The sequence below is a fragment of the Terrapene carolina genome, unplaced genomic scaffold (assembly GCF_002925995.2).
Source record: "Terrapene carolina triunguis isolate 2854851 unplaced genomic scaffold, T_m_triunguis-2.0 Scaffold17, whole genome shotgun sequence".
Lineage (NCBI taxonomy): Eukaryota > Metazoa > Chordata > Testudines > Emydidae > Terrapene > Terrapene triunguis.
In genome coordinates, this window is record NW_020664368.1 from 14,703,219 (window position 1) to 14,729,359 (window position 26,141).

At 41.3% G+C, this 26,141-nt stretch overlaps 1 protein-coding gene across 6 annotated transcripts in view; it reads right to left on the reverse strand.

Moving 5' to 3' along the window:
• Positions 1-26,141, reverse strand: part of LOC113406374 (protocadherin-9) — an 883,162-nt gene that overhangs the window by 658,885 nt on the left and 198,136 nt on the right. The window contains exon 2 of one of the 6 annotated variants that reach the window (XM_026650940.1): positions 11,980-12,013. The exons of the other annotated variants lie outside the window; for them this stretch is intronic. Coding sequence (XP_026506725.1) covers positions 11,980-12,013 — 34 coding nt within the window. The remainder of the gene's footprint in view (positions 1-11,979; positions 12,014-26,141) is intronic. 6 annotated transcript variants of the gene reach the window in all.

Below are 26,141 nucleotides of genomic sequence, written 5' to 3' on the forward strand. Positions count from 1 at the left end.
CTGTTTTCCTACAGTGGCCAGTGCCAGATGCTTCAGATAGAATGAACAGAACACGGCAATTTATCAAGTGATCCATCCCTGGTCATCCAGGAAATCAAAGATTTAGGGATATCCAAAACATGCAGTTGCATCCCTGAACATCGTAACTAATAGCCATTGTATGACTTAACCTCCATGAACTTATCTAATTCTTTTTTGAATCCAGTTACACTTTTGGCCATCACAACATGCCCTTGCAATAAGTTCCACAGGCTGACTCTGCATTGTGTAAAGAAGTACTGTCTTATGTTTGTTTTAATCTGCAGCCCATTAACGTCTTTAACTAAGAAGCTCTGGTTCTTGTGTTATCTGAAGGGTTAAACAACTCTTATTCACTTTCTAGACACCATTCATGATTTCATGGACCTTTATCATATCCCCCCTTTAGTGATCTCTCTTCCAAGCTGAACAGTTCCAGCCTTTTTAATCTCTCCTTGTGTAGAAGCTGCTCCATACCCTTAATCATTTTTGTTGCCCTTCTCTGAACTTTTTCCAGTTCTAATACATCCGTTTTGAAATGAGGTGACCAGAACTGCACACAGTATTCAATGTGTGGACATACCACAGATTTATGTAATGGCACTATGATATTTTCTGTCTTATTATCTATCCCTTTCCTAAATGGTTCCTAACATTATGTTAGATTTTTTTATTGCCGCTATACATTGAACAGATGTTTTCAGAGAACTATCCACAATGACTTCAAGATGTCTTTCTAGAGGGTAAAAGCTAATTTAGACCTCATTGTTTTGTATGTATAGTTGGGATTGTTTTCCAATGTGCATTACTTTGAATTTATCAACACTGAATTTCACCTATCAATTTGTTGCCCAGTCACCCAGTTTTGTGAAATCCCTTCATAACTCTTCACAGTCAGTTTTGGACTTAACTATCTTGAGTAATTTTGTATCATCTACAAGCTTTGCCACCTCACTGTTCACCCCTTCTTCCAGATCATTTATGAATATGTTGAACAGCACTGGTCCCAGTATAGATTCTTAGGGGATCCTGATATTTACCTCCCTCCATTGTGAAAACTGACAATTTATTACTGACAATTTATTGTTTCCTAGCTTTTACCCAGTTAATGATCCAAGAGAGAACTTTCCCCCTTATCTCATGCCTGTCTACTTTACTTAGAAGCCTTTGGTAAGAGACCTTGTCAAAGGCTTTCTGAAAGTCAAAGTACATTACATCCACTGGATCACTTTTGTTGACATATTTGTTGATCCCCATAAATTGTAATAGATTAGTAGGCCTGATTTCCCTTTAGAAAAGACATGTTGACTGTTCCCCCAACATATCGTATTAATCGAAGTGTTTTGTAAAGTGCTTCAGAGAATATCAAAGATAAAATAAAAACTAACTGTTGCTGCTTCATAAACAAGCTCCCTTCATGATTAGACATGGATATAGTGCATTTTCAAACCATTTATCTCTTTGTCAATTAAATATTTGTCTCAGGGGCTTCGCTGAATGAAAAAAGGATGAGTGTTATGCAACATAAAATCTGTTGCGACATTGACAGTGTTACTCTTATTGACAGTTGTGGTTAGAGAGAGGAAATGTATCTGGCTAGTTAGCTCTGTCACTTTGAAAATTCAATATTCCCATGCATCAACATTTTAAAGAGAAACATTGCAGTATCTTTGAGCCACAACTTAGTTCTGATAAAATAACGAGAGAAAGAAAACAGAATTGAAATTTAAAATTTAATAGAAATATTTTAGTAATTAAAGGAAAATATCAATTGAAATATGTATTTATTTAAAGAATTTAAAACTTTCTTCTGTTGTGTTTGTTGCCCAAACATAATAGTCCTGTAGATAAAGGAAAAATCAAATGGAAATTGACTAGATACAGACCAGTCTAATTTCACTGTTCACTGATGTACTCCAGCTGATGATCTGGCCCTAAATTTGTAATAATTGTTTCATTAATTCTAAAGCACATAGGTAAGGATTTTTATTTTATTAAGTATCATCTTTTATACAACAGTGTCCCTTTCAGCAAACTCCATAGGTAAATATAAGAACTCTAGTCTTGGGACTGGAGCAGCTTGCACTTAACAAATTATGCATTTTTAGCAGAGGTAAAATTCTTTTATTCTTTTTCATAATAACTTGACTACACAGGGCATGAGCTTATTGCAAGAAATGACAGCGGTTTATTTTCTTGACAGAAAAGGACATAGAATAAGCCTTCCCACTGATTAAACCCTTAGTTTCATATCTATTAGACAGAAGAACACTGGCCATTATGTTTTCAAAAGGGAGTTCTCATGAGAAAAAATATCATGTGAGCAAGCTGGTGTCAAAGTGTAGTTTGCTATATACTATATTTTTTCAAGTGTCCTATATTGCGGGTTAAATATGAATATCACATCACAAAGCGGTCAAGAACATCAGTCTTTTTGAATCAGAGACACTTGTATGTATGAAACTGTGCAAGCATCTTGTAATCAGAGACAGGTGGAAGAGGAATTTCTTTTCATTATAGCTAACTGGCAACATATTTTGTACATCACCTGTCAAATACTAAATTTGATAGACTCTCTATTTCTCCAAATTGAAACAATATGAAAGGACTTTGTAACTAACTTTAATTAATGGATTTGTCCATCTAGCACTACAATTTTCAGCAGTTTCTTTCTAGGAACTGTATATAGTTCCACCATACAATTTTTTTGAGTAGAGGGTTTTGTTTTTTCACCTCTGATCGCAGGTTATGTTATGCAGACATGCATAACTAGAATTGTACAAAAATGGTATCAAAATATTATATCAATGTATTTGAAGGATAATGGGCCATCAAAGACCACGGAGCAGATTTTGCTCTCACAGTTGTTGGGTCAGATGATGAACCTGGTCAAGGTTGATTCAAGAAACATTTCCTGAAGTATTTTGCTGGCTCTGGATTCTAGAGAAAACTTAGAGAGTTCATGAACAAGTTTTCAGTAAATAGCAAGTTTCATCTCTGGAGTCTCCTAATTAAACTTGTTTGCTTAGCTACAAAATAGAAAACACAAGTCACCTTTTTCAGACTTCATCTTGAGTTTAGTGTTAGTATGAACCTGAAAGCCAAAGCATAAGAGTGGGGTGCAAAAAATGTGAGGCCAAACCTGCTGCTAAGATTCACTGAAACTCATGTAAATGGAAACTAATGGGTTTTTCATATGTCTAAAATATGGAAAAAGAACTTTCAAATGTACCATAAGTGTCCTCTCCACCCTAAATCCTTTCATGACTCACTCACACTATATCATTTTACTTACTCTTCTATATATTAAAACTGTAAACTTTAAACACCACGTTCTGGGAACTATTACCAGTCATTATTAGAGGCTAACAGGAGAGAAGAGCAAGAGCTATTAAAAACACTTTCTTTAAAATATAATATCTGTCAGGGGTTCTGATTTGCTGCTCATCTCTTGGGAAGGCAGATGGATGTGTACCGTTCTCAGTGTAAGGGAGATCTAAGAAACCTGCCTGAGAGCCTCTGATAAATCTTCTCTATGTTCACATTAGTTTTGATGAAGGTTCTGTGTGAAATGGAGAATGAAGAAAAAAAAATGCCTGTGAAAAATGCTCCCATTTTGTACTGGAGTATTTTCAGAGTTTATTCCTTAAGGAGAAACAGCCCCAGACAATATTTTACCTTTTATTTCTTTGATGTATTAAATCATGGTGGGTTACATTAAAATTGTGTGGGCTAGAAGCACCATTTAATGAGTGACAGCCTCCGGAAATACCAACACATATTCTGTGATTTCCATTCTCCCTCCCCCCAAACAATGCACTCTTGAAAGAAGCATATATTCATTCTTTATGCTATTTAACATGAAAGTATTTCAGAAGATATATTCCGCTCAAGCATACGCAGATAACATATTCTGAGTTGAGCCAGCCTGGAGTGCCAAGGTGCTCCCAAGGCTTCCCCATGTGCATTCCAAATGCAAAGTGGTTGAAAACTTGAGCCTTCGTTTGCCTAATATGAAATAGGTTTCTCAGGTTTGGCTGGCAAAATTGTTATGAATCAGATTGAAAATTTGCCACTGGGTTCTTTGCTGTGAGCTCAAGTGTTTGACATTTGTACTTTTGTAAATAAATAATATGGTGGTCATTTACATCACATGGCGGAATTTCTGTTCTTTGATTGGATTTCCTAACCTTCATTAATAGGAGGAGTGTCTGAACAAATTATGATATCCTATCCTACTCAACTTCTTCTATTGCATCCACACTGTAGTATTTTAGTGTCTTCCAAAAATAGACAAGATTACTAGTATCAAACACATTTTTCTTTTCAGTCTTCCATCAAAAGAGCAAAGTTATACACCTTTGTTAAAGTTGTTCTGTTTTAATATCAATAACACTTTATAAGTTCTGCATTGCTATACAGGGCAAGGAAGTCACTGTAGAGAATTTTACTTATCCCTTTCTAGACCTCTTGATATCTTGTGATGGACTCTGTGAAATGCTGCAGAAAAGTTGATGAGTGATCATATGGTTTGTATGAGTATGAAAAATCCACATATATCCATTGCTGAAATTTCTGTTTCATACCTGACACTTGACCAGGAATGTTTGTGTACCAGCTCTGGACAGATTTTCTCAATAAACTTGTTCAGAAAAGAGAGACTTGATAACAGGTAGCAGTTGGCAATCTCCACATCATCCATAGAAGATAACTTTAGGGTTGGCTGGACTATAGCATGCTTTTATGTGTCAGGTACAATGCCTCTTTCAAATAACATTTTATCAGACTTAGTCAGAAGAAGTCCTAATTCTCATTGACTCCTTTGCCAGCCAGGAAGGGAGTGATTTGTAAGTGGTGAGCCGCATCTCCATTCATACATCCTAGATTTCTTCTAGTGTCCACAGACTGAATTCAGGAGAAGGAAAGGAGGTAGTATGCATCTGTTTCTGGTGTCTGGTTCCACGCTGCCTGAGAAACCTTCCTGAATGCAAGTAATCTTCTCACTGAAGGAGCATGATAGCTCCTGGATTCTGTTATGGACTGCAGATAGTTAGGATTGATGACACAGACATTGATTCTCTCAGTGCGAGGGTGGGGAGCACATGAGAGAAAGAGAGAAATACCAAGAGATGAGCAGGCATGGGGATTTTTAGGACATTTTAAACCTAAAAAATAGGTATTTCTTTCCTTTTTTTCCCCCAACAAAAACAGAGCATTACAATTGACTACATATGTGGATCCCAACCTTAAAAAAATCTGTGTTCAAGTCATGTTCAGAAAGGAAGATATAAGATCTTTATAAATAGCTGCTTAGAGTTTACCTTCAGTTCTCTCATTTCACATTCACACAAAGCTAGGTCCTAAGTGTAAAGGGTGAGGTCCTGATTAATTTCCTAAGTGCCAGAGCTCTTATTAAGACAGTGTTTGGAAATGTTGTGATAAATGTCACTTCAATATGTAACAATATTTAATATATCTGCCTAAAGCACTGATTGAATTCACTAATCTCCCATCTTCTGCCATTATTCCCCACAGTTACAGACACAGTTTAGTGGTCTCGTATATATGCTTGATCCAGGCATGATGGAAACAGCCACTTAACCTTGTTGGACTCATTTGAATAGCTGTAGTAGTGACAAGGTCCCTCACAAGAAGCTACTAAAAGAATTCAGTACTGTAGTTAAAAGGTAAAAAGCTAATGTACTGCTAATGGATCAAAAACTGACTGAGACCAAAAAAAAAGAAAAAAAAAATAAACACCTCCCCACAAGTAGGAATAAATGGTACAGCAAAAGTTAACAGATGGGTGCCCCAAGGTTACATACAGGGCTCAGGTGTCTAATATATATTAGTGATGTGAAAAAGTGAGTAAGCAGCAATGTGACAAAATTTGCATATAAGATAAAATTGTTTACATTAGCCAAGTCCAGTGAAAACTGGGAATTTCAGAGGGACCTAACCAATCTAGGTGAATGGACTACAGGACAGCAGATAAAATTCAAAGTGGTGCATGTTGGAGGCAGGGAATATAACTACTCATACACTTTACAGGCGTCTAAATTAACAGCATAAATTCAAGAAAAGGACCTGGGCATCATGGTAGACAACTCAATGAAGAGCTCTGTTCAATGTGCAGCTGCAGTCAAAAAAACAACACACTGTTAGGATGCATAAAAAATGAGATGGAGAATAATAAAGAATAGTATTATATAAAACCAATACTTTGTTCTTATCTAGAATACCGTGTGTAGTACTGGTAACCCCATCTCAAAAAGTATATTAGTGAATTAGAAGTCTTCAGAGAAGAGTCATCAGAATAAACAGGGGGGAATGAATATGAAGCGGGACTGAAAAAATTGGAATAATTTACCTTAGAAAGAAGATAAATCAGAGCGAGTATGATAAAAGTATATAAAATTATAAGTAGCAAAGCAGGGGTAGATCAGGAGCTTCTATATTCTTGTTTCAGAATTCAAGAAGAAAAGGACATGAAATGAAACTGAAAAGCAGCAGGTTCAAAACTGATAAAAGTATGTAATTTTTTCCACACGGCACATAGAGTGTAGAGCTCACTGCCAACAGGATGTCAATGATGCCAAGAATTTAGCAAGATTCAAAAAGGGTATGGATATTCTTGTGATCCTTATACTAGCAAAAAAGCAGAATATAACTAAATGGGTTAGCATAAGATTTCCGTGTGTGTGTGTGTGTGTGTGTGTGTGTGTGTGGTGGTGGGGGACTACCCCACCTCTACCTACTTCAAGGGGGTTTTGCCTTTTCCCTTGAGGCCTCTCATTCTGGCCACTGTCAGAGACAAAGGAAGTCCTATCTTGCAAATTCCTATCATAGAAATCATAGAATCACAGAACTGGAATGGACCTCAAGAGGTCATCTAGTCCAATCCCCTGCATTTAAGGCAGGACTAAGTATTATCTAGACCATCCCTGACAGGTGTTTGTCCAACCTGCTCTTAAAAATCCCCAATGATGGAGATTCCACCACCTCCCTAGGCAATTTATTCCAGTGCTTAACCACGCTGACAGTTAGGAAGTTTTTCCTAATGTCCAACCTAAACTGCCCTTGCTGCAATTTAAGCCCATTGCTTCTTGTCCTATCCTCAGAGGTTAAGAAGAACAATATTTCTCCCTTCTCCGTGAAACAACTTTTTATGTACTTGAAAACTGTTATCATGTCCCCTCTCAGTCTTCTCCAGACTAAACAAACCCATTTTTTTCAATCTTCCCTCATAAGTCATGTTTTCTAGACCTTTAATCATTTTTGTTCCTCTTCTCTGGTCTTTCTCCAATTTGTTCACATCTTTCCTGAAATGTGGTGACCAGAACTTGACACAATACTCCAGTTGAGGCCTATTCAGCGTGGAGTAGAGCAGAAGAATTACTGCTCGTGTTTTGCTATGGATGTGAGCTCAAAAGACTCCTCATGTATTAAGTTGCTCACTTTCTTAAATGTGGGCAGGATCAGGGCTTAGTGGGAAATATTACAGGACAATAAAAACCATGAAATATCTTTCAACTGAAAGCCACCTACTGGGGAAAAAGCTATATAACATCGTTCTTATTTAATAAAATACAAATGCAAAATATAATGAAGCTACATTTGCAGCTAAATACAGCAATTCTGGTCCATATTTTGGGCTCTTTTATTGTAAAGGTATGCTTACTGACAATCACTTACATTATGTTAGTATCTATCTTGTTAGTTCATAATAAATGAAAGAATAGTATAAGCATAAATACTGCTTAGGAGAACAGATTTGGTTACAAACTGTTACAATAATGATCATGTATGTTTCAAGTGCTCTTTTGACTTCTTTCCAGTCTTCCAATTTAAACCCTCAATTATCTTAAAAAGCAAAGAATGATGTTGAAATAGCCCTGCTGCATGAAAGAACCCAAATAATTATTGCAAACTATTGCAATTGATTCCACACTCCCTTTCTGTTTAGTATTCAGATTTGAAAAACCTGTAAACTGTATATTAAAATTAACATATGACACAATATATTGTATTATTCAGTTATGCAAAATTAAGGCTCTTACAGTCACATTTACTCAACCATATTGCACAAATGAGGTAGTCTCTCATTGAGTTTTACCTTTTAATCTGGTAGCTAAATAATATATATAGTGATATACATAATTTAGCTATATAGCTAAATGTAGCTAATATATATATATATATATACACACACATTAAAAGATTTTTAAAATATCTTCCGCAAAATGCCTAGTATATGTAAGTAAATATTTGTTAACGTTCTGACTTAACTGTACAGCCTTACAATCACATTGACAAAGGTTGTGTTTTGCTTGGTGTTTTTTTATTAATTTTGTGGCTTTAAGGAGAGAGAAAAATTCTTTGTTAATAATCTTATCATTAAAATGGTACCATCTAATCTTTGAAGTTCACATTTCATTTAGGGGAAAGGTAGACACAGGGACAGAATTCACACATTCCATGGAATGAATGGACTGTGGAGGGGACAGAATTTAGCACTTTACTAAAATGCCTGGGATGAAAGAAGGATATGGGAAAGATACATGGATACTTTTGTTATTGCTTTCTGGAGACTTTTCTGCAAGTAGCATTTACAGGGAAGCAACACATCTGCTTACATTATGATGGCTGTATCATGGCAACAGAAAAGGATAGCAATGCATGTTAAAAATATTTAAAAAGCTTAGAATTTGTAGAATACTCTGCACCACAACAAAAAATAGCATAGAAACACTAAAATTCTTGGTGGTATTTTTGGAGGACTTTATCAGTGTGTGTTTCAATGAGACATTTACATGTATAATGTTGTGCACACGTTCACCAAACAGCAGCCACTGTGACTGCCCCATAGGGAGACTGAGGAGGGAACTCTACCCCAGGAAGCTATGATCTGTCCCTAAACTCCAATGTGTTGGGAGGCTGCCTACATAGCCCTGCCTCTCCAACCCCTTTGCAATGATGTGGAGACATTCTGAGAATGCAGTGCAGGGAGTGAACATGTGATAGTCCCTTATTCCACTTGCAGTCACCCCAATGCATACACAGAGCACCTGCATGACAGCAGGAATAATCTGGCTCTTTATCATTATCCAACTAAATGTGGCCAAGATTTTCAAAAGCGAAACATCGCCTTTTTGAGATGTCAGGTTGGACATCAAAAATTCTGGCATCCAAACATCAGTAGTCGCTTTTAATTTTGTGGCCAAAATTTCCAAAAGTACTAAGGACTGATTACATACTGAATTTGAAGTTTCAAATTCAACCATTATGCATTGTTTGCATGGGGGAAATGGCAATTTAGAGAGAAATATTTTTTTCAGACTCTCATAACTCAAACTTAAAAACTTCGGGAGGATTTCCCTCAAACTTAGGGAGGATTTCCATTTCAAACTTTATAGAAACCAAGCACTGAAAACTTCAATACCAAATGTAAAAGTATGAGGAAATCATGACCGTATACAACAAGAATTCATCACTGAAAGGGGAAGAGATGATGGTAAAGCACAAACAAACTCCAGGACAGCAGAGAATTTAGCTTTTTAGTCTGAAACTGCATGACCACTATCTGAGACAAGTTGTATTCAGACAGACCGAACACCTTTCCCCCCTCCCCCCAACTGCTCATAAATGTCTCATACAACTTATTTTGGGGCTGAAACTTACCATGGTTTTTCTCCATGGTCAAAGATCTCCACCCTCCCCTCCCCACCCTCCCACCCCCATCCCCTCAGGAATAAATTGAACTATTACAAATGGATTTTGGGGGCTGTTTTTCCTCATAGGTTTCAGTCAGATACATTGTGCTTGTATGACCAAAAATAAGATAGAAGACAAACTTCAAGCTGAGTTGTTTTGTAGATCCCATTGAGACTTTAGAAGTTGATAACTTTAGAACAATTTTCCTACAAACATAGCTTTAAAGTTATGAACTTTTAAAATTAATAATTTTGTGCATATATAGTTGAACTTTATGATTCATGTTTGTGCATTTTAAGTCCACCACAGTGTCATTAAAAAAAAGAGCATGAAAAACTTGAGCATGCACCCTGTTCTTGAAACACATCTTGGGTGCTTGGCCTTAGAGTGCCACATTATAAATACCCTGGGCCTTTGGAGCTTATGTAGCCCAAAATACAATTAAGTTGCTCACTGACATTCCCATATAATAATGTAGGCATTTTCAAATAAACTAAAATAGATTTTTAATGTGTTTTAAAACTTATTCTTGCCTCAATTTCAGCTATTATTCAGGGCTCACACACAAGGGTAGGGTGACCAGACAGCAAATGTGAAAAATCGGGACGGGGGCAGAGGGTAATAGGAGCCTATATAAGAAAAAGACCCCAAAATCGGGACTGTCCCTATAAAATCAGGACATCTGGTCACCCTACACAAGGGTCTTGGAAGTCCAAATCTATCTGAAAACCCTTAGCCCCATCATTAGGACCATGGGTTTCACTACTCGCATGTGAGAAGGAACACCAATGTGAATAAGGTTTGGTCGGACCAGGCCCTGAGATGATGACACAGCTCTAAACCAGCAGTCATTTCAGCAGGAAGACCAATGTTCAAAGGTTAATCGTGTTTAAAAGCCACCATAAAGTCATCTTGTGCTATAAAACCAGACAAGTTATTACTTAGAGTATTTTTCCCAAATTCATCACTGAAACGGAGAGAGATGATGGAAAGCAAAAACAAACTCTGGGACAGCACAATTTCTCCTGCTGAATTAACACCGATAAGTAAATTCTGAATCATTGTTTCACCTGGTTTATGCTATTCAGTGACTGATGACCAGAAAACCCACAAATAGATTAAACAGTTTGTGAATCACACTGCTTTCCAACTCATGAGTACCAGGGACAGCTCCACTCTTATTTCCCTTCTCCTAACCTCCATAATTGCTGGAGTTTAATGTGCTAGGCAATATTCTCTAGCCCAATCCTCCTTTCCTTTCACAAAGCTCTGGGAGCAGAAAGCAAGTTGATCTTGCATGGTGAGGATTCCACTCACGGGGGGAGTATTCAGAGGATATAGAGCTAATGTAGCAGGTTTCTATGCCAATTCACCCTGTCACTCCAGCTGCTTGGGGGCACATAAGGAAAGGAGAAGGGGAAAGGAATGGAGCACTCTGTCTCTTCCTGTTGGTCAATGGCCACTTGTGAGTTATAGCCAGCTGATGTAGATCAGCCCCCAGGGTGTTCTAACTTATGCCAAGGCTATTGCAGGACTGGTCCCTAGCATCAGGGAGCCATAACTGACAAACTTATGCCCCAACCTCAACTACACACCATGAATTTGTATCTGGCTGACAATGTAGCTTCCAACCTACCTATTTATATGGCCCCTACCTGTGTAGTATTTGACAGTTTCCCCCCACTATGTGATGTGCACAGCTGAAGTAAAAACAATAAATATTTTCTACAAATTTCAGAAGTCATCTTTCTTTAGCTTTTTCCTGTGTTGTCAGTGTGGTGTGATTTAACATTGCCTCAGTCTGCATTGCAACGTAGTATGACAAAAGCTGAAATATCAGCTGAAGGTGGACACTGCAAAAGGTAAGTGACTTAAACAGATGAGTCAAGCACTTAAGGGAAAGAAACATTTGTAGAGGAGGAACAGAGTACAAAAGGTAATGTAAATCACACATGGGCAAGTGTTGAAAAAGATGTAGAAAGATAAAGAAGGGCATGATCGCTCTCGCAAACCTTAACTCTGTGTCCCATATTGTCCTTAATTCCACCAGCCAAATAAGAATTGTGTCTATTTCTAGACCATCCAACATGGCAAAATACCAGCAGAGTTAATTCTAAGTAATCCCATAATGCAACTTCTAAGCAATGACTTTGGATGCTTTACGCTCCCTCCTCTGGGACAGTGGTGCTGACTAAGACTGGGATTATTTGCTCTACCAGAGATCAATAGCACATCTGGTGGGCTCACCTGGCATCTTGTAATTCTGAGATAGTGAGTTACACTTGCTGACTTTTTTTTATCTTAAATTTTAGGCAAGTTGGATAAAGTGAATCCTCATGGAAAGTGTGATAACTTGAACTACTGGCTTGATCTTGACATACTACAGTCTTCAGTCAGGCTCAGCTTCTTCCAATAACTCTGCCTATGCACCTCACACCAGTCCTACCACACAATGTCCTTGCTATTTCAGTTGACAGGCTTCTCTTGAGTGAGTTAGCCAGTGGCAGAAAAATGAGTGCTGGCTTCATGATGAAGACAAGCTTCCTACTGAGGAACTTTTCATTTCTCAGTTGGACTTCTAGGTGCAAAATTACAATAGCTCTTCCTTAAGAATACTCTTTCTGTATTTTATTCCCTCATTTTCCACACTTTCAGTAGCTGCTATCTTGAAGAGTTTTATGTCTGTTTATTACATAAAGAATTCCCCTTAGCATGCTGGGGAGGACAAATTAAGGAATGCAACCTCCAAAGGCTCTTAAACAGATGGATTTTTTTTAAGTCAAAGCATGAAAAAGGCTAATGAAACACGTATATCAGGAAAAAGACCACAAGATGGAGAAAAAAAGCAAACTGTTGAAATTCTCTTTTTTTCAGCTTGAAAAAGTGGAATATATTTTTTTCCTTCTGTTTGTGTTGAACAATGAGTTGGCAACTATTTATCATAGAATCGTAGCACTAGAAGGGACCTCGAGAGGTCATTTAGTCCAGTCCCCTACACTCATGGCAGGACTAAGTATTATCTAGATCATCGCTGACAGGTGTTTGTCCAACCTGCTCTTTAAAATCTCCAATGATGGAGATTCCACAACCTTCCTAGGCATTTTATTCCAGTGCTTAACCACCCTGACAGGTAGGAAGATTTTCCTAATGTCCAACCTGAACAGCCCTTGCTGCAATTTAAGCTCATTGCTTCTTGTCCTATCCTCAGAGGTTAAGAAGAACAATTCTTCTCCCTCTTCCTTGTAGCAACCCTTATTGTACTTGAAAACTGCTTTGCCCCCTCTCAGTTTTCTCTTTTCCAGGCTAAACCAACCCTTTTTTTCAATCTTCCCTCACAGGCCATGTTTTCTAGACTTTTAATCATTTTTGTTGCTCTTCTCTAGAATTTCTCCAATTTGTCCACATCTTTCCTGAAATGTCTCCAATACTCCAGTTGAGGCCTAATCAGCGCAGAGTAGAGCAGAAAAACTACTTCTCATGTCTTGCTTACAACACTCCTGCTAATACATCCCAGAATGATGTTTGCTGATTTTTTTTTTTTTTTTTTTTGGCCACAGTGTTGACTCATATTAAGCTTGTGATCCACTATGACCCCCAGGTCCTTTTCTGCAGTACTCCTTCCTAGGCAGTCATTTCCCATTTCGTATGTGTGCCACTGATTGCTCCTTCCTAAGGGGAATACTTTGCATTTGTCCTTATTTCATCCTTTTTACTTCAGACCATTTCTCCAGTTTGTCAAGCTCATTTTGAATTTGAATCCTATCCTCCAAAGCACTTGCAACCCCTCCCAGCTTGGTATCATCCACAAACTTTATAAGTGTACTCTCTATGACATTATCTATACCAGGGGTCGGCAACCTTTCAGAAGTGGTGTGCCGAGTCTTCATTTATTCACTCTAATTTAAGGTTTTGCGTGCCAGTAATACATTTTAACATTTTTAGAAGGTCTCTTTCTATAAGTCTATAATATTTAACTAAACTATTGTTGTATGTAAAGTAAATAAGGTTTTTAAAATGTTTAAGAAGCTTCATTTAAAATTAAATTAAAATGCAGAGCCCACCGGACTGGTGGCCAGGACCCGGGGAGTGTGAGTGCCACTGAAAATCAGCTCGCGTGCCGCCTTCGGCACACGTGCCATAGGTTGCCTACCCCTGATCTATACCATTAATGAAGATATTGAACTGAATCAGACCCAGAATGGGGAATGCCAGAACGATCCCTGTGGGAGCTCACTCAATATGCCCTTCCAGCTTGACTGTGAATCACTGATAACTACTCCCTGAGAACAGTTTTCAGCCAGTTGTGCACCCATCTTATAGTAGCTCCATCTAGGTTGTATTTCCCTAGTTTGTTTATGAGGAGGTCATGCGAGATAGTAACAAAAGCCTTACTAAAGTCAAGACATACTACATCTACCACTTCCTCCTATCCAGAAGACTTGTTACCCTGTCAAAGAAAGCTATTAGGTCGCCTTGACATGATTTGTTCTTAACAAATCCATGCTGACTGTTACTTATCACCCTATTTTCATCTAGGTGTCTGCACGTTGATTGCTTAATTATTTGCTCCATTACCTTTCTGGGTACTGAAGTTAGGCTTACTGGACTGTACTTCCCCATGTTGCCCTTATTTCCCTTTTTATAGATTGGCACTGTATTTGCCATTTTCCAGTCCTCTGAAATCTCTTCCATCTTCTGTGAGTTTTTGAAGATAATAGCTAATGGCTAGGGCTCCGTGTTTGTCACAGAGGTTGAGGAAGTAACGGATTCCGTGACTTCCTGCGACCTCCATGACTTCTGCAGTGGCCAGTGTGGCTGACCCCAGGGCCGCCCAAGCAGTTGGCCCTGGAGCCAGCCACTCGGGCAGTCCTGGCTACACCAGCAACTACTGGAGCGGCCATGGCCCCGGCCGCTGCTCCGGCGGTCCTGGGCAGCTTGTCCCGGGGACCACCGGAGCAGTGGCCGATGCAGCTGGCCATGGGGAATGCCTGAGCAGCAGTCCCCAGGGTGGCTGGAGCAGCTGGAGCTCGGTGGCTCCCGGCAGTGGTCCTGGGGCAGCCAGAGCAGTGTCTGGCCCCCCTGGGCTCCCCTCCCCGCACTGGTAGCAGCTGGAGCAGCCGCTGGCCCCCTGTTGCTCCCCCCATGGTGGTGGCCATAGCAGCCGCTGGCGCTCTCACCCCAGATTCTTCAATCAGGGGTATTTATGGTATAAGACATGGACAGGTCACAGGCCGTGCTTTTTTGTTTCTTGCCCATGACCTGCACATGACTTACTAAAAATACCCGTCATTAAATCATAGCCTTACTAATGGCTCAGATATCTCCCCAGTCAGCTCCTTGAGTATTCTAGGATGTATTTCTGGGGAGCCCACTGACAATTCAATCATTTTTCCCCATAGAAAAACCTAAATATAAGTGGAAGTTCACTATGGATCAGAATTATAATGTGTACAATATTTTGGGACTTTTACTCTAATTCTATTCTAATTTTGGTGGAGTTTCAATGTACCCAGAGTCAGTGTGCGTAGACCTGGCATTATATTGAACATCCCCCAACTGACACTGTATGTACACAGGCCTGTCACTCTTTGAGGTAACCTGCTGCTCTTATGCCGGGAGTGGGTAGCATTCTAATGAACAGGCCACCTATGAAATCACATTTTGCAAGTACTTCCACCCAAGAGCCATTTGCTCATAAACCAGGGGCTCTAGTTGAAATCTCAACAAGAAACTGCTTTTATGCTTCCTCATTAGAGAAAAAGCTTGCATGGTTTAGCTTCCATTGTGTCAGGTGGAGGATTCACTGTAGTGTCCCCTCAGCTTAAACATGTAAAACTTTCATTATAACCATGACAGAAATCCCATTTTCCAAGCATACTCCATCTCCTGCTGAATATATAAGGTTTAAATGTGGATGCAGTCTAAATCTCATTAATGACTCAGATCAACAGCTGCTATTGATTGTTGAAAGGCAAATGCATTGACTTCTAAATCTTAAAACAACATAGCAGCTCTCCACTTTGGGAAATGAGAGAAACTGTGACTAGAATATTACGATTCATGAACTTTCTCTTCTTACTTCATATATATTGCTGCGTTCAGCTGAGTCTGTTAAAAATAATTAGATGAATTTAGCTCCAATTTGACATTTTACACAAGCATCTATCTAAAAAAATGAAATGAGATCTAGCCTCTCCTTGATGCATATGGTAACTGTGTGTAATCGCCTGTGGACCGATATCAGAATACAATGAGATGCTTCAGATGGTCTAACATCCAATGTTAAAAGTTGTCTGATTTGGAAAGTTGTTTATTTTTTAAAAACATAATCTCTTTCAAATGTACACATCTTTTGAAATGACACATATCAGTGGACTACACACTTGAAACTGCCAAGAAAGGTGAGCCAAATATCTGATTTACCACCAACTGTTTTGAATGCAAGCTGGGTCACAAAGGTTGCAGGTAACACTGCTTTCCCTGCTGTGCCTGTTTGCCTTATCCTTGTGAGCAAGAAGTGTACTGAAATTTAAACCAACCCTGCTCTCCCAGCACTTCAGAGAACAAGCTTCTGGTACACTTCGGCATGCTGCCTGCTCATACGGATGGGGCATGCATGGCAAAGAAAACCTATCTGCCCCACTTGCCTGTGATCATGGACATTATGCCGTGATCTGCATTTATTTGGGCAGGGTTGCCAAGCAGCATCAGCATTTTTTATTTCCTATATTAAAATGTTGTTCCAGTGGCTCTTAGTGGAAAGTGGGAAATAGCAAAAATCTTTTAAAAAGATGTCTATTTGAAGCTTTTAACTTTGGCATTGCTCCTGTGAGCAGATTAAATTGACAGCTGAACAAGTGACATGCAACCTAGGAAGGATTTAAACAAGCTACAGAAAACAATCATGGTCCCACTCTGTTCTGGAACAAGCAGAGGGCTCTCACCAAGCAGATATTAGAACACCTTTTTCCTGAGGGGGCAGGGTTGTGGTGTGTGGGGGGGAGCAGGAAAATCTGAGTCAAGGCCAAGTGCTCTCTGCGCTCACCTAGGGTTGGCAACTTTCTAGTTTCACAAAACCGAACACCTCCCTGAGGCCCCGCCCCTGCCTCTTCCCCTAGGCCCCGCCCCCACTCACAACATTCCCCCTCCCTCATTCACTTTCACTTGGCTGGGGCAGGGGGTTGGGGTGCGGGAGGGCTCTGGGGTGAGGCCGGGATGAGGGGTTTGGGGTGCAGGAGGAGGCTCAAGGCTGGGGAGTGGGGTCAAGGGATTTGGAGTGCTGGAGGGGGCTGCAGGTTGAGGCAGGGGGTTGGGGTACAGGGAGGGGTGAGGGCTCTGGGCTGGGGGTGCGGGCTTACCTCCGGTGGCTCCCAGTCAGTGGCGCAGCAGGGGGATAGGCAGGCTGCCTGCCTGTCCTGGCACCGCACTGTGCACCCCCCAGAAGCAGCCAGCAGGTCCGGGTCCTATGCGGGGGGGCGGGGGTGGAAAGAAGCTCCACGCACTGCTCTCGCCTGCAGGCACTGCCCCCCCCACAGCTCCCATTGGCCAGGAACTGGCCAATGGGAGTGCAGAGCCGGTGCTCGGGGCAGGGGGATGCGCGTGGAGCCCCGTGGCCCCCCCATCTAGGACCCGGACCTGCTGGCTGCTTCCGGGGCACAGTCAGGAGAGGTAGGAACTAGGCTGCCTTAGAGTCACAGCGCCAACTGGACTTTTAACGGCCCCGTCTGCAGTGCTGACCGGAGCCACCAGAGTCCTTTTTCCATTGGGTGTTCCAGTCGAAAATCAGACACCTGGTCACCCTGCAATTCACCCAGCAGTGGCACTCTCTGTCTCCCATTATGGGGAGTTACAGCCAGTCAGATAGATTTCCACTTAAAAAGTAACAAAGAAGCTGTTGTTCTGCCCCACATCGCTGGACACTGTATAATGCAGTGGAGAAAGACGAAATGTGCTAATGTTCCAGAATAATCTAGGTTTTAGTCATGGTTGCCCTATAGCTTTACACCAGTGCAAAGTGAGTGAATTCAGATTAGTCGTGTTTTGCATCCACTTTATGGGGTAAACAAGTACACAACAAGCTGCAGGGCAATGATGAATCAGGCCCTAAATTTTCTAATGCTGAGGAACTGGATGTATCAGCACTTTGGGTGCAATGTAATAGCAACTCTTAATAGAGCTGGGCATAAACCAATGTTGGATCCTAACATCCCAAACTTTAGTCAAGTTTGAATTTAGTTACAGATCTGACCTTTGTAGCAAGATCTTACCATTTAAATGGACCAAGCTGAAAAATCAGATCAAATGGCCCTGAACTTTGGTGAAATTTATTTCTCAGTTTGCTCACCTAAGTACACAATATAAAAAATAATCCTTGTTAAAAAAAATGTTTAAGACTCAAGTGAAACTTGCATACCCAAAAAGGAAACTCAGAAGGGGCACTTAAGAAGCTTTTCCAATTTAGAACTATACTGCAGAAGGAGACCTGGTTTGAATAAAATAAGAACCAACCCCAATCATTGCACAGAATTTGAAATGATTGTGCTGCTGCAGACAAGTCTCTCCGAGTGAAGTCAATGGGAATGCCTAATGTGAAATGGCTGCATGACGAGGTCCTGAATGTGTGAGAGAATGAGCAGCTGCAGTGCTGCACAGCAGTAATAACAACTGTTTAAGAGGCTAAAAGGCAAAGAAAGAAAAAATGCTGTAAACACGCTAACCGACCCCCACAAGAAAAAGAAATGGAAAAAAATGCACACTGGTCTTTTGCTCAGGTATAAAGCTGCCACTTTAAATTACACATCCATATATCCTCCATCATTGTCCTGGAGTCATTATGCCTTATTCAAACATACTGTTTTCCTCAGTCACCATAAGCCCTCTCACCCTCAAGTTCCACTCGCTCTCAGTGCTATAATTTGACTCCAAGCATTCAAGAAAATTAGGTCATATTTACGATAGAAAGCTTACACCGGCTCAGCTGTACCGATGCAACAGAGCCACTGTAAGATAACCCATATAGCATCTCTATGCTGATGGGAGAGAGCTCTCCTGCGAGCATAATAAAACCACTTCCACAAGCAGTGGTAGCTGTGTCGGTGGGAGAAGCTCTCCAGCTGACATAGCACTGTGCACACTACCACTTATACTGGGGAAACTTATGTCACTCAGGGGGTGGTTTTTTTAATACCCCGAAGCAACTAAGTTTTGCCAACATAAGTTGTAGCGTAGACATGGCCTTAGTGATGAAGGGCTTAATTCTTCACCTATCGGTTTAGTCATTTACACTTTCACAATGTGGCTGTAAAGAGCTACCTTGATCAGGTAGCATTTTACACCCATTTTGTACTACCACTCATTTTCACCTTGCCAGGCAAGTTGTGAAGAACATCTTCTAAAGAGCGAGCACAATGGAATGTGACGTCATGCAAAATATCCCCCTCTTTGCAGAAGATTAAAAATGTTCCCATTTCCTCCCCCCTTCATCTCATCCTGAGCTAAGGGGCTACTATTGTTTCTACCTCAATACACATCCAAAAGCGACACAGAATGGACATGTTATATGATTCTGCAATCTACTTGTTGTTGAGCTAGCACAAACAATCAATGGAATTAGGATGCAGGCAGAAGTCAGTGAGCAAAATAACTGTTATTTATTAGTACAAAAAAGCAGCTCCCCTCCTGCTGCTGGGGTTGCTCTGCCGTTACTTAACATTTTCATTTCCTACAGAGGAAGAAAGAGCAGACACACCCTTGAACTCCCTTTCAGAATGATTTCTTCACCATCTATCAAGGAGCCATACCTCTGGAGACTGTGTGTGTGTGCGTGCACCAGTGAATACTCATGCACCCAGCACAATAATTCCATTACAGGAGTTTAATTTGTTTGGGTATAGCTACTTTGATTTGACTGTTCTTCATCAACTTTTGCAATCCAAAGCCATTAACTATTATCAATGACAAATAATCCACAGACACAAGCAAACCTTCATACCTGGCCCAACCATTCAAGAAATAGCCAGGTTTTATTTGTGATCATATTTACCAGTATTTTATTTAAACTATTAAATGTCTGCATCGTTATCTAAATATGATGCCTCATATTCAGTAAGTCAGTGCCAGCTTCTAATCGTCTTATTAGAAAAATGGCTAGAAATAAAAAAAAAGAAAAGATAAATCAGTCCTCTGGTTCTTCTACTGAGCAGGTCAGGGCCAATAAAGATTTCAAAGAGGAGTTGCCTCACCTTCGTTAACAAGCTGATTAAAAGGAGCCCAAGCTCTCAGAAAGTAAAGGAAGACTCAGAGCAGATTGTTCACCAAGAAAGCAGCTGGCATCATAAAATCAGTAAAAGCTGGCAGCTCATGCTGGCACTGACTAACCAAATGCCTTCAGGGTAAAGAGCCTTATAGATTTCTGTAAATGAACACTGATTTGACAAGAAGTCAGACAAATCCACCTATAACAAGTGATGAATTCCTACAATATTTGAAGCAAAATGGCGTATTGAAAAACAAAATGAGAAAATTCATACTGTATGAACAAGACAATACATACACCCTTTGACTTCAGTCTTTAATATACTACAATAATTAATATGTTTGCCCCTTCTGGATATGACAGCTTAGCTAATATTCAGGGCCTTGCCAAGTTACTCCTGTTGGAAGGAGAAAGGGATAATATGTCAGATACTTCTTTTCTGCAATCTTGTTTATTTATTAAGAGTACACACAAAGTTATGTTTCCCTGAACACAGGCAGTTCCCTTGCTCAGAAATTAGAGACTGCCTTTCCAGTGAGTTTGAGCCAAAAGAAGTTCTGTCACCACTGATTCTCCCACTTTCTGTTCCTTTTTCTGCAATCAGGCCTTGCCATGTGGCCCAGTTTCTTGGGTGGTGGCTGCTAGTGTTTCCAGCTATCACCACATAAAGGGGCATTTTTGCTCCTTTTAGTGAGCAATTGTACTCCATGTCCACTGTAAGTAGGACAAAATGTAATCAACTTCAGCAGCAAAGGAGACTTAGGTTATATACTAGGGAAATCTTTCTAATTATAATGGTAGTTAAGTACTGGACTAGGTTACCAAGAGAGGCTGTGGAATTCCCATCATTGGAAGTTATTAAAAAGAAGATAGACAAAGGATGGTCTAGGTATGGGATTCCTGTCAGAGACGGTTTAGGTCTACTTGGTCCTGCGTCAGCACAGTGTGATGGACTAGATGACCTCTTGAGGCCCCTTCTAGCCCTACATTGCTATGATTCAGCCTGAAGAAAGGGTACTTAGTACACCCATCAGCTTTAACCCGGGTGCTATTGATGGCAGTCATTAACACCTTCCAACATAACAATACAATGTTGGTCTGTCTTCTACCAATTCATGAGTGACATCTCTCATTTTACTGATCTTGTTTTTAGATGTATAAGCAACAAACCATGATGTATAGCAAGATATTACCCTTAAAATATTGACTTCCATGGAGGGCAAATGTAAAAGCAGAATTCTGGGCATTATCTTTGATCTTTTTGAGAAAGAAGAGTATTTACTAGATAGGAATTTGCATTGGGGACTCATTTAAGCAGAAATATCCCCTGACTGACAATACGGTCAGAGAAAGAAGTCTTTGCCCTCATTTTAATCAACTTGCAAGTGCTCGAGAAACTGACTATTGGGTGAATTGTATTGCTCAACTAAGCATACAGAACAATGTATGTTCTATATGACTAGTGTATTCTTGACCACAAAGTAGCAATCATTGAAAACAGTACATCCTATACCAGGGGTCTCAAACATGTGGCCCGCGAGGTTATTTTCTGCGGCCCGCGAGCTCGTCGCGGCCCCCCCGCCCTCCCCCAGCATTTACCTAGTGCAGCTCCGGCCTGACGCGCACCAGGGGCGCCTCCCTGCCTGCCTGCCCGCCCTGCCCCCGCGCCGCTCCGGGAAGTGGAGAGAACCTGGGGGAGGAGAGGCGCAGGGGTGTGTGTTGATGTTGCTTCAGGCACCGCCCCCAGCAGTTCCCATTGGCCGTGGTTCCCCGTTCCTGGCCAATGGGAGATGCTGGGGGCGGTGCCTGAAGCAACAGCAACACACACACCCCTGTGCCCCTGCCTCCCCACGTTCCAGCCGCTTCCCGGAGTGGTGCGGGGGTAGGGCAGGCAGGCAGGCAGGCAGGGAGCCTGCCCTGCCCCGGTGCGCGTTGGGCCAGAGCCCGCCCCCCGAACCCTTCCTGCAGTCAAACCCCCTGTCCTGAGCCCCTTGCTGCACCCTGCCACACCCCTCCTGCACCTCAACCCACTGCGTTGAGCCCACTACCGCACCCCAACCCCCTGCCATACCCTGCACCCTGACCCCCTGCCCTGAGCCCCCTGCTGCAGCCCGCACCCCTCCTGCACCCCAACCCACTGCCCTGAGCCCCCTGCCGCACCCCTCCTGCACCCTGATTCCCTGCCCTGACCCCCTGCCACACCCCTCCTGCACCCCAACCCCTTGCCCTGACCCCCGCCGCACCCCTCATCACTCCTGCACCCCACACCCCAACTCCCTGACCTGAGCCCCTGCCACACCCCACACTCCTCCTGCACCCCCTGGGGGCAGGGAGGGGGCGAAGTTGGGGTGGGGATTTCGGGGAAGGGGTTGGAATGGGGGCAGGGAAGGGGTGGGAAGAGGCGGGGTAGGGGCAGGGCTTCATGGAAGGGGTGGAGTGGGAGCGGGGCTAAGGGCGGCGGGGAGGGAGATGTCAGTAATGCGGCCCTGGGGCCAATGTACTAGTCCTCATGTGGCCCTCGTGGTCATTTGAGTTTGAGACCCCTGCCCTATACAATACTAGAGAGGACATTTAAATTATTTCTGTCAGTCATCCAAGATGAAGCATCTCTTTCTTTTCCTGAACTTCAAGTTCCGGCAGAAGTGTTGAGAAAACATCTTTAAAGGAAGGCTGCATTAGTTTTATCCAGCCCAACATTCCATTAGTTTGCATGGTAACAAGAACACTTGTCACCATGAATAAACTCAGAAGTGTATTTCTTTCTTCAAATGAGTAATAACCATTGATGTTTTTGAGTCTCGGCCTTGACTTGGCACCAGTTTTCCATCGACTTCAATGGGAACAGAATCAGGCCATTCTAGAGTGTGCCATCTTACTGCAAATATATGTTTACTGTGACATGAGCAATACAGGAGTCCAAGTGTAAAGGACAGAAAGTCAGTGTTCAATCTGCTTTAATGTTGGTTTAACAGTCTGGAGGAAAATGGTAATGTTTAATATTTAAATATCAAACATTTGGTTTAAACATTGGAGTGTTAAACCAATATTAAGGCAGGTTGAAAACTAGTTTCTAGTGTCTTCCATTGGTCTTTGATGACACAGTGTCAAAAAATGCTGCTCCAAATTTGTCAAGTAGCCATTTTTCAACAACTGGCTTGACCCCAGGTTCACAAATGTCAACTGTAATTAAGAATAACATTCCAAAATTTATTCATACTGCTGGACTGAGCAAAATAGATGCAGATTTGCATTAAGGAACATATCTTGCAATGTGCTGACTTCAACTGGAATTGAGTTTAACAAATTGCAGAGTCAGGACAAAAGTTACCCAATTGGTACACTATATACAAACACACAGGACAACATGAGGTAAAACCCAGATGATAACCAGGCCTTACCATACAACAGAAACAGATAAATCATTTACAGTTCTCCTCTCCCTCCCCTCCTCCCCCGCCCCTGCCCCCAGGACACCTGGTCTCTTAAGAGCAAATATTGGGCTGATTCTCCTCTCAATTACATCATTGTGTGGAGAACAACTGGTCACCAGAAGGAACAATGAATTGCCCCTTTATGCAGTGATAGCTGGAAACACTGAAGTAACTCCAGTGATGCTATACCAGTATATACTGATGTGAGTTAGAACACATGATTAATTTTAAAAAGGAAAAGAGGGTTGTCACTAAAGTCTACTTAGACCAAACATATTTGGTTTGGTCCAGATAAGCCTTGGATAAGCTTTTACACTACGGGTATGTCTACACTGCAGTTAGACACCCACAGCTGGCCTGGCCTGTGCCAGCTTACTTGGGCTCACACGGCTCAGACTAAAGGGCTGTTTAATTACAGTGTAGATGTCCAGGCTTGGACCTGAGCCTGGGCTCTAGGCTGTCATGCAAGTAGAATTCATTTCTGACCAGTATGCTGCACCAGCTAAAGGGAGGGGGCCATGTGACCTCCCCACGTGACTCTTCACATGACTCCTCCCCGCCTCCAGACGGGGGCCCCACGCTCTCCCCCCATCCCCTCCCCATGATCCATCCCATGTTACCTGGTGGGGAGGCTCTGTCCTACCGCTGCGTCAAATCGCAGGGCTCCCCGGAACCGCAGCAGTGAAAGGAGCAGAACGTGGGGCCGCAGCTCATCCGGCGCGTCTGTACCGCCCCCAGCCTGTCCTCCTGCGGGGCTGCTGTACAGACCTCAAAAAGGACTCAGGAGATGCAGCTGCGTGGAAGGGATGGGGATAGTACAGCCGCGCTGGAGGAGCTGCCGACGTGGAGTCACCCAGCTGCTACACATTCTGCTCCTGCTGTATCTTTCCAGCATGGCATACTGGCTATAAATATCATACTGGTACTGCGTACTGGACCAGACCACCCTACTTGCACCACTGGCTCTAGTATTCTGTGAGGTGCGAGCTGTCTACACCACAGTTAAACAGCCCTACAGCTCAAGTTCCGCGAACCTCAGTCAGCTGACACGGGCCAGCCACAGGTGTCTAATTACCGTGTAGACATACCCTAGGAAGAATTATACAAACCAAACCTGTGACTCTCCTGAGATTCAAATTTCCCCTCATTCTCCAAAAATGGTATCCCCATATCATGCATTTATAAAAGCTCACTTCTGTTCCCACTGAAGTCAATGGTAAATCTGCCATTAATAGGGTGACCAGATGTCCTGATTTTATAGGGACAGTACCAATTTTTGGGTCTTTTTCTTATATAGGCTCCTATTACCCCCCACCCCGATTTTTCACATTTGCTGTCTGGTCGCCCTAGCCATTAACTTTAGTGGTACAAGATCAGGTCCTTAAAACACTACAGTTTGCATGCTATTGCAGTGTTACAAAACTGCTGTAGAATGCTGTAGTATTTAAACATGCACACATACTACTTTTTAAAGATAAATGTAATTTTTTTCTTCTCCCCTCTCACCAGCACTTGCTAACAAGTTAGTCTACATTTTGGAATAAATCTATATCATATCATATTTTTAAAAATTATGTTATGCAAAGTTTCAGCAGTGCAAAAAACAGATACAACCAGAAAACGTGTACAGTGAATATCCTGGACTCATTTAAAGTCAATGGGAGTTTTTCCATCAACTTTAATAGACCCATAATTTCACTCTTACTTTTTTGTCCTCTTTCATCTCTCTTAAAAATTGAATTTTGACATTTTGAACATAATAAATAATACTATGAATATTTATTTATCATTTCTATAGCATCACAAGTGTTTATGAAATGTCATGGACACATAAGACAAGTTCCCTACCCCAAAGAGTCTGCAATTTTTACAAAACAGCTCATAGTTTAAACTGAACCTTAGTATTTGAAGCTTTTAATGTACGCTTTGATACTCAACATTTAATCTCACAAATTTCAAGGAATTAGAGTATAAACACATGCTCTTAATTTTATTTGTTCTATCAGTGACCTAGATGTATGCAGACCATTCCATAAAATTGCATACACACATAAAATACATATATATATATAAATAAATATTACACACATATATATATATATATATATATATATAAGGCCAAAGCCTTATTCATTTGAACAGTTCCATTAGAGTCAGTGGAATTATATAGATGAGTAAGGCCAGCATAATTTGGGCCTCAGCAACAAAGATACTGAATCATAAAACTCAAGCTCCAACTGCCTTTAACATATGAAGTGGGACTCTGGAAATTATTTGTACTGAACCTTCTTGAACAGAGCCTTATGTTTAAGATTGGTGTTTGCACATCTCAGCCTATGATCTCAAAAATGTATCACACGTGGACTGATGCTGGTTGCACAGATGCCCCCTGCAAGCCCCAGCTGGATTTTTCCTTCCCTCCCCATCACAGCAGTTTGAACTTAGATCTCCAAACCCACAGGGATTTTCTTCCAACCTCCAAACAAACCTGCAGGGTTCAGATTGTGAACTCATGCAAAACAAACCCAGCAGGGTTTGCAAAAAAGCCCTACCTAGAAGCCAAATATTTGCAATCCTGAAAAACTATATGGATTGCAAAGGAGAATAAATGTTAACTGTCTGAGTGTGATTGTACATACTTACACGCTTAACCTGTTCCACTCTTTGTTATATCATATGTTGTAAATTAACAAAGTGTAATTTTCAGTGCATTAGGGAGACGG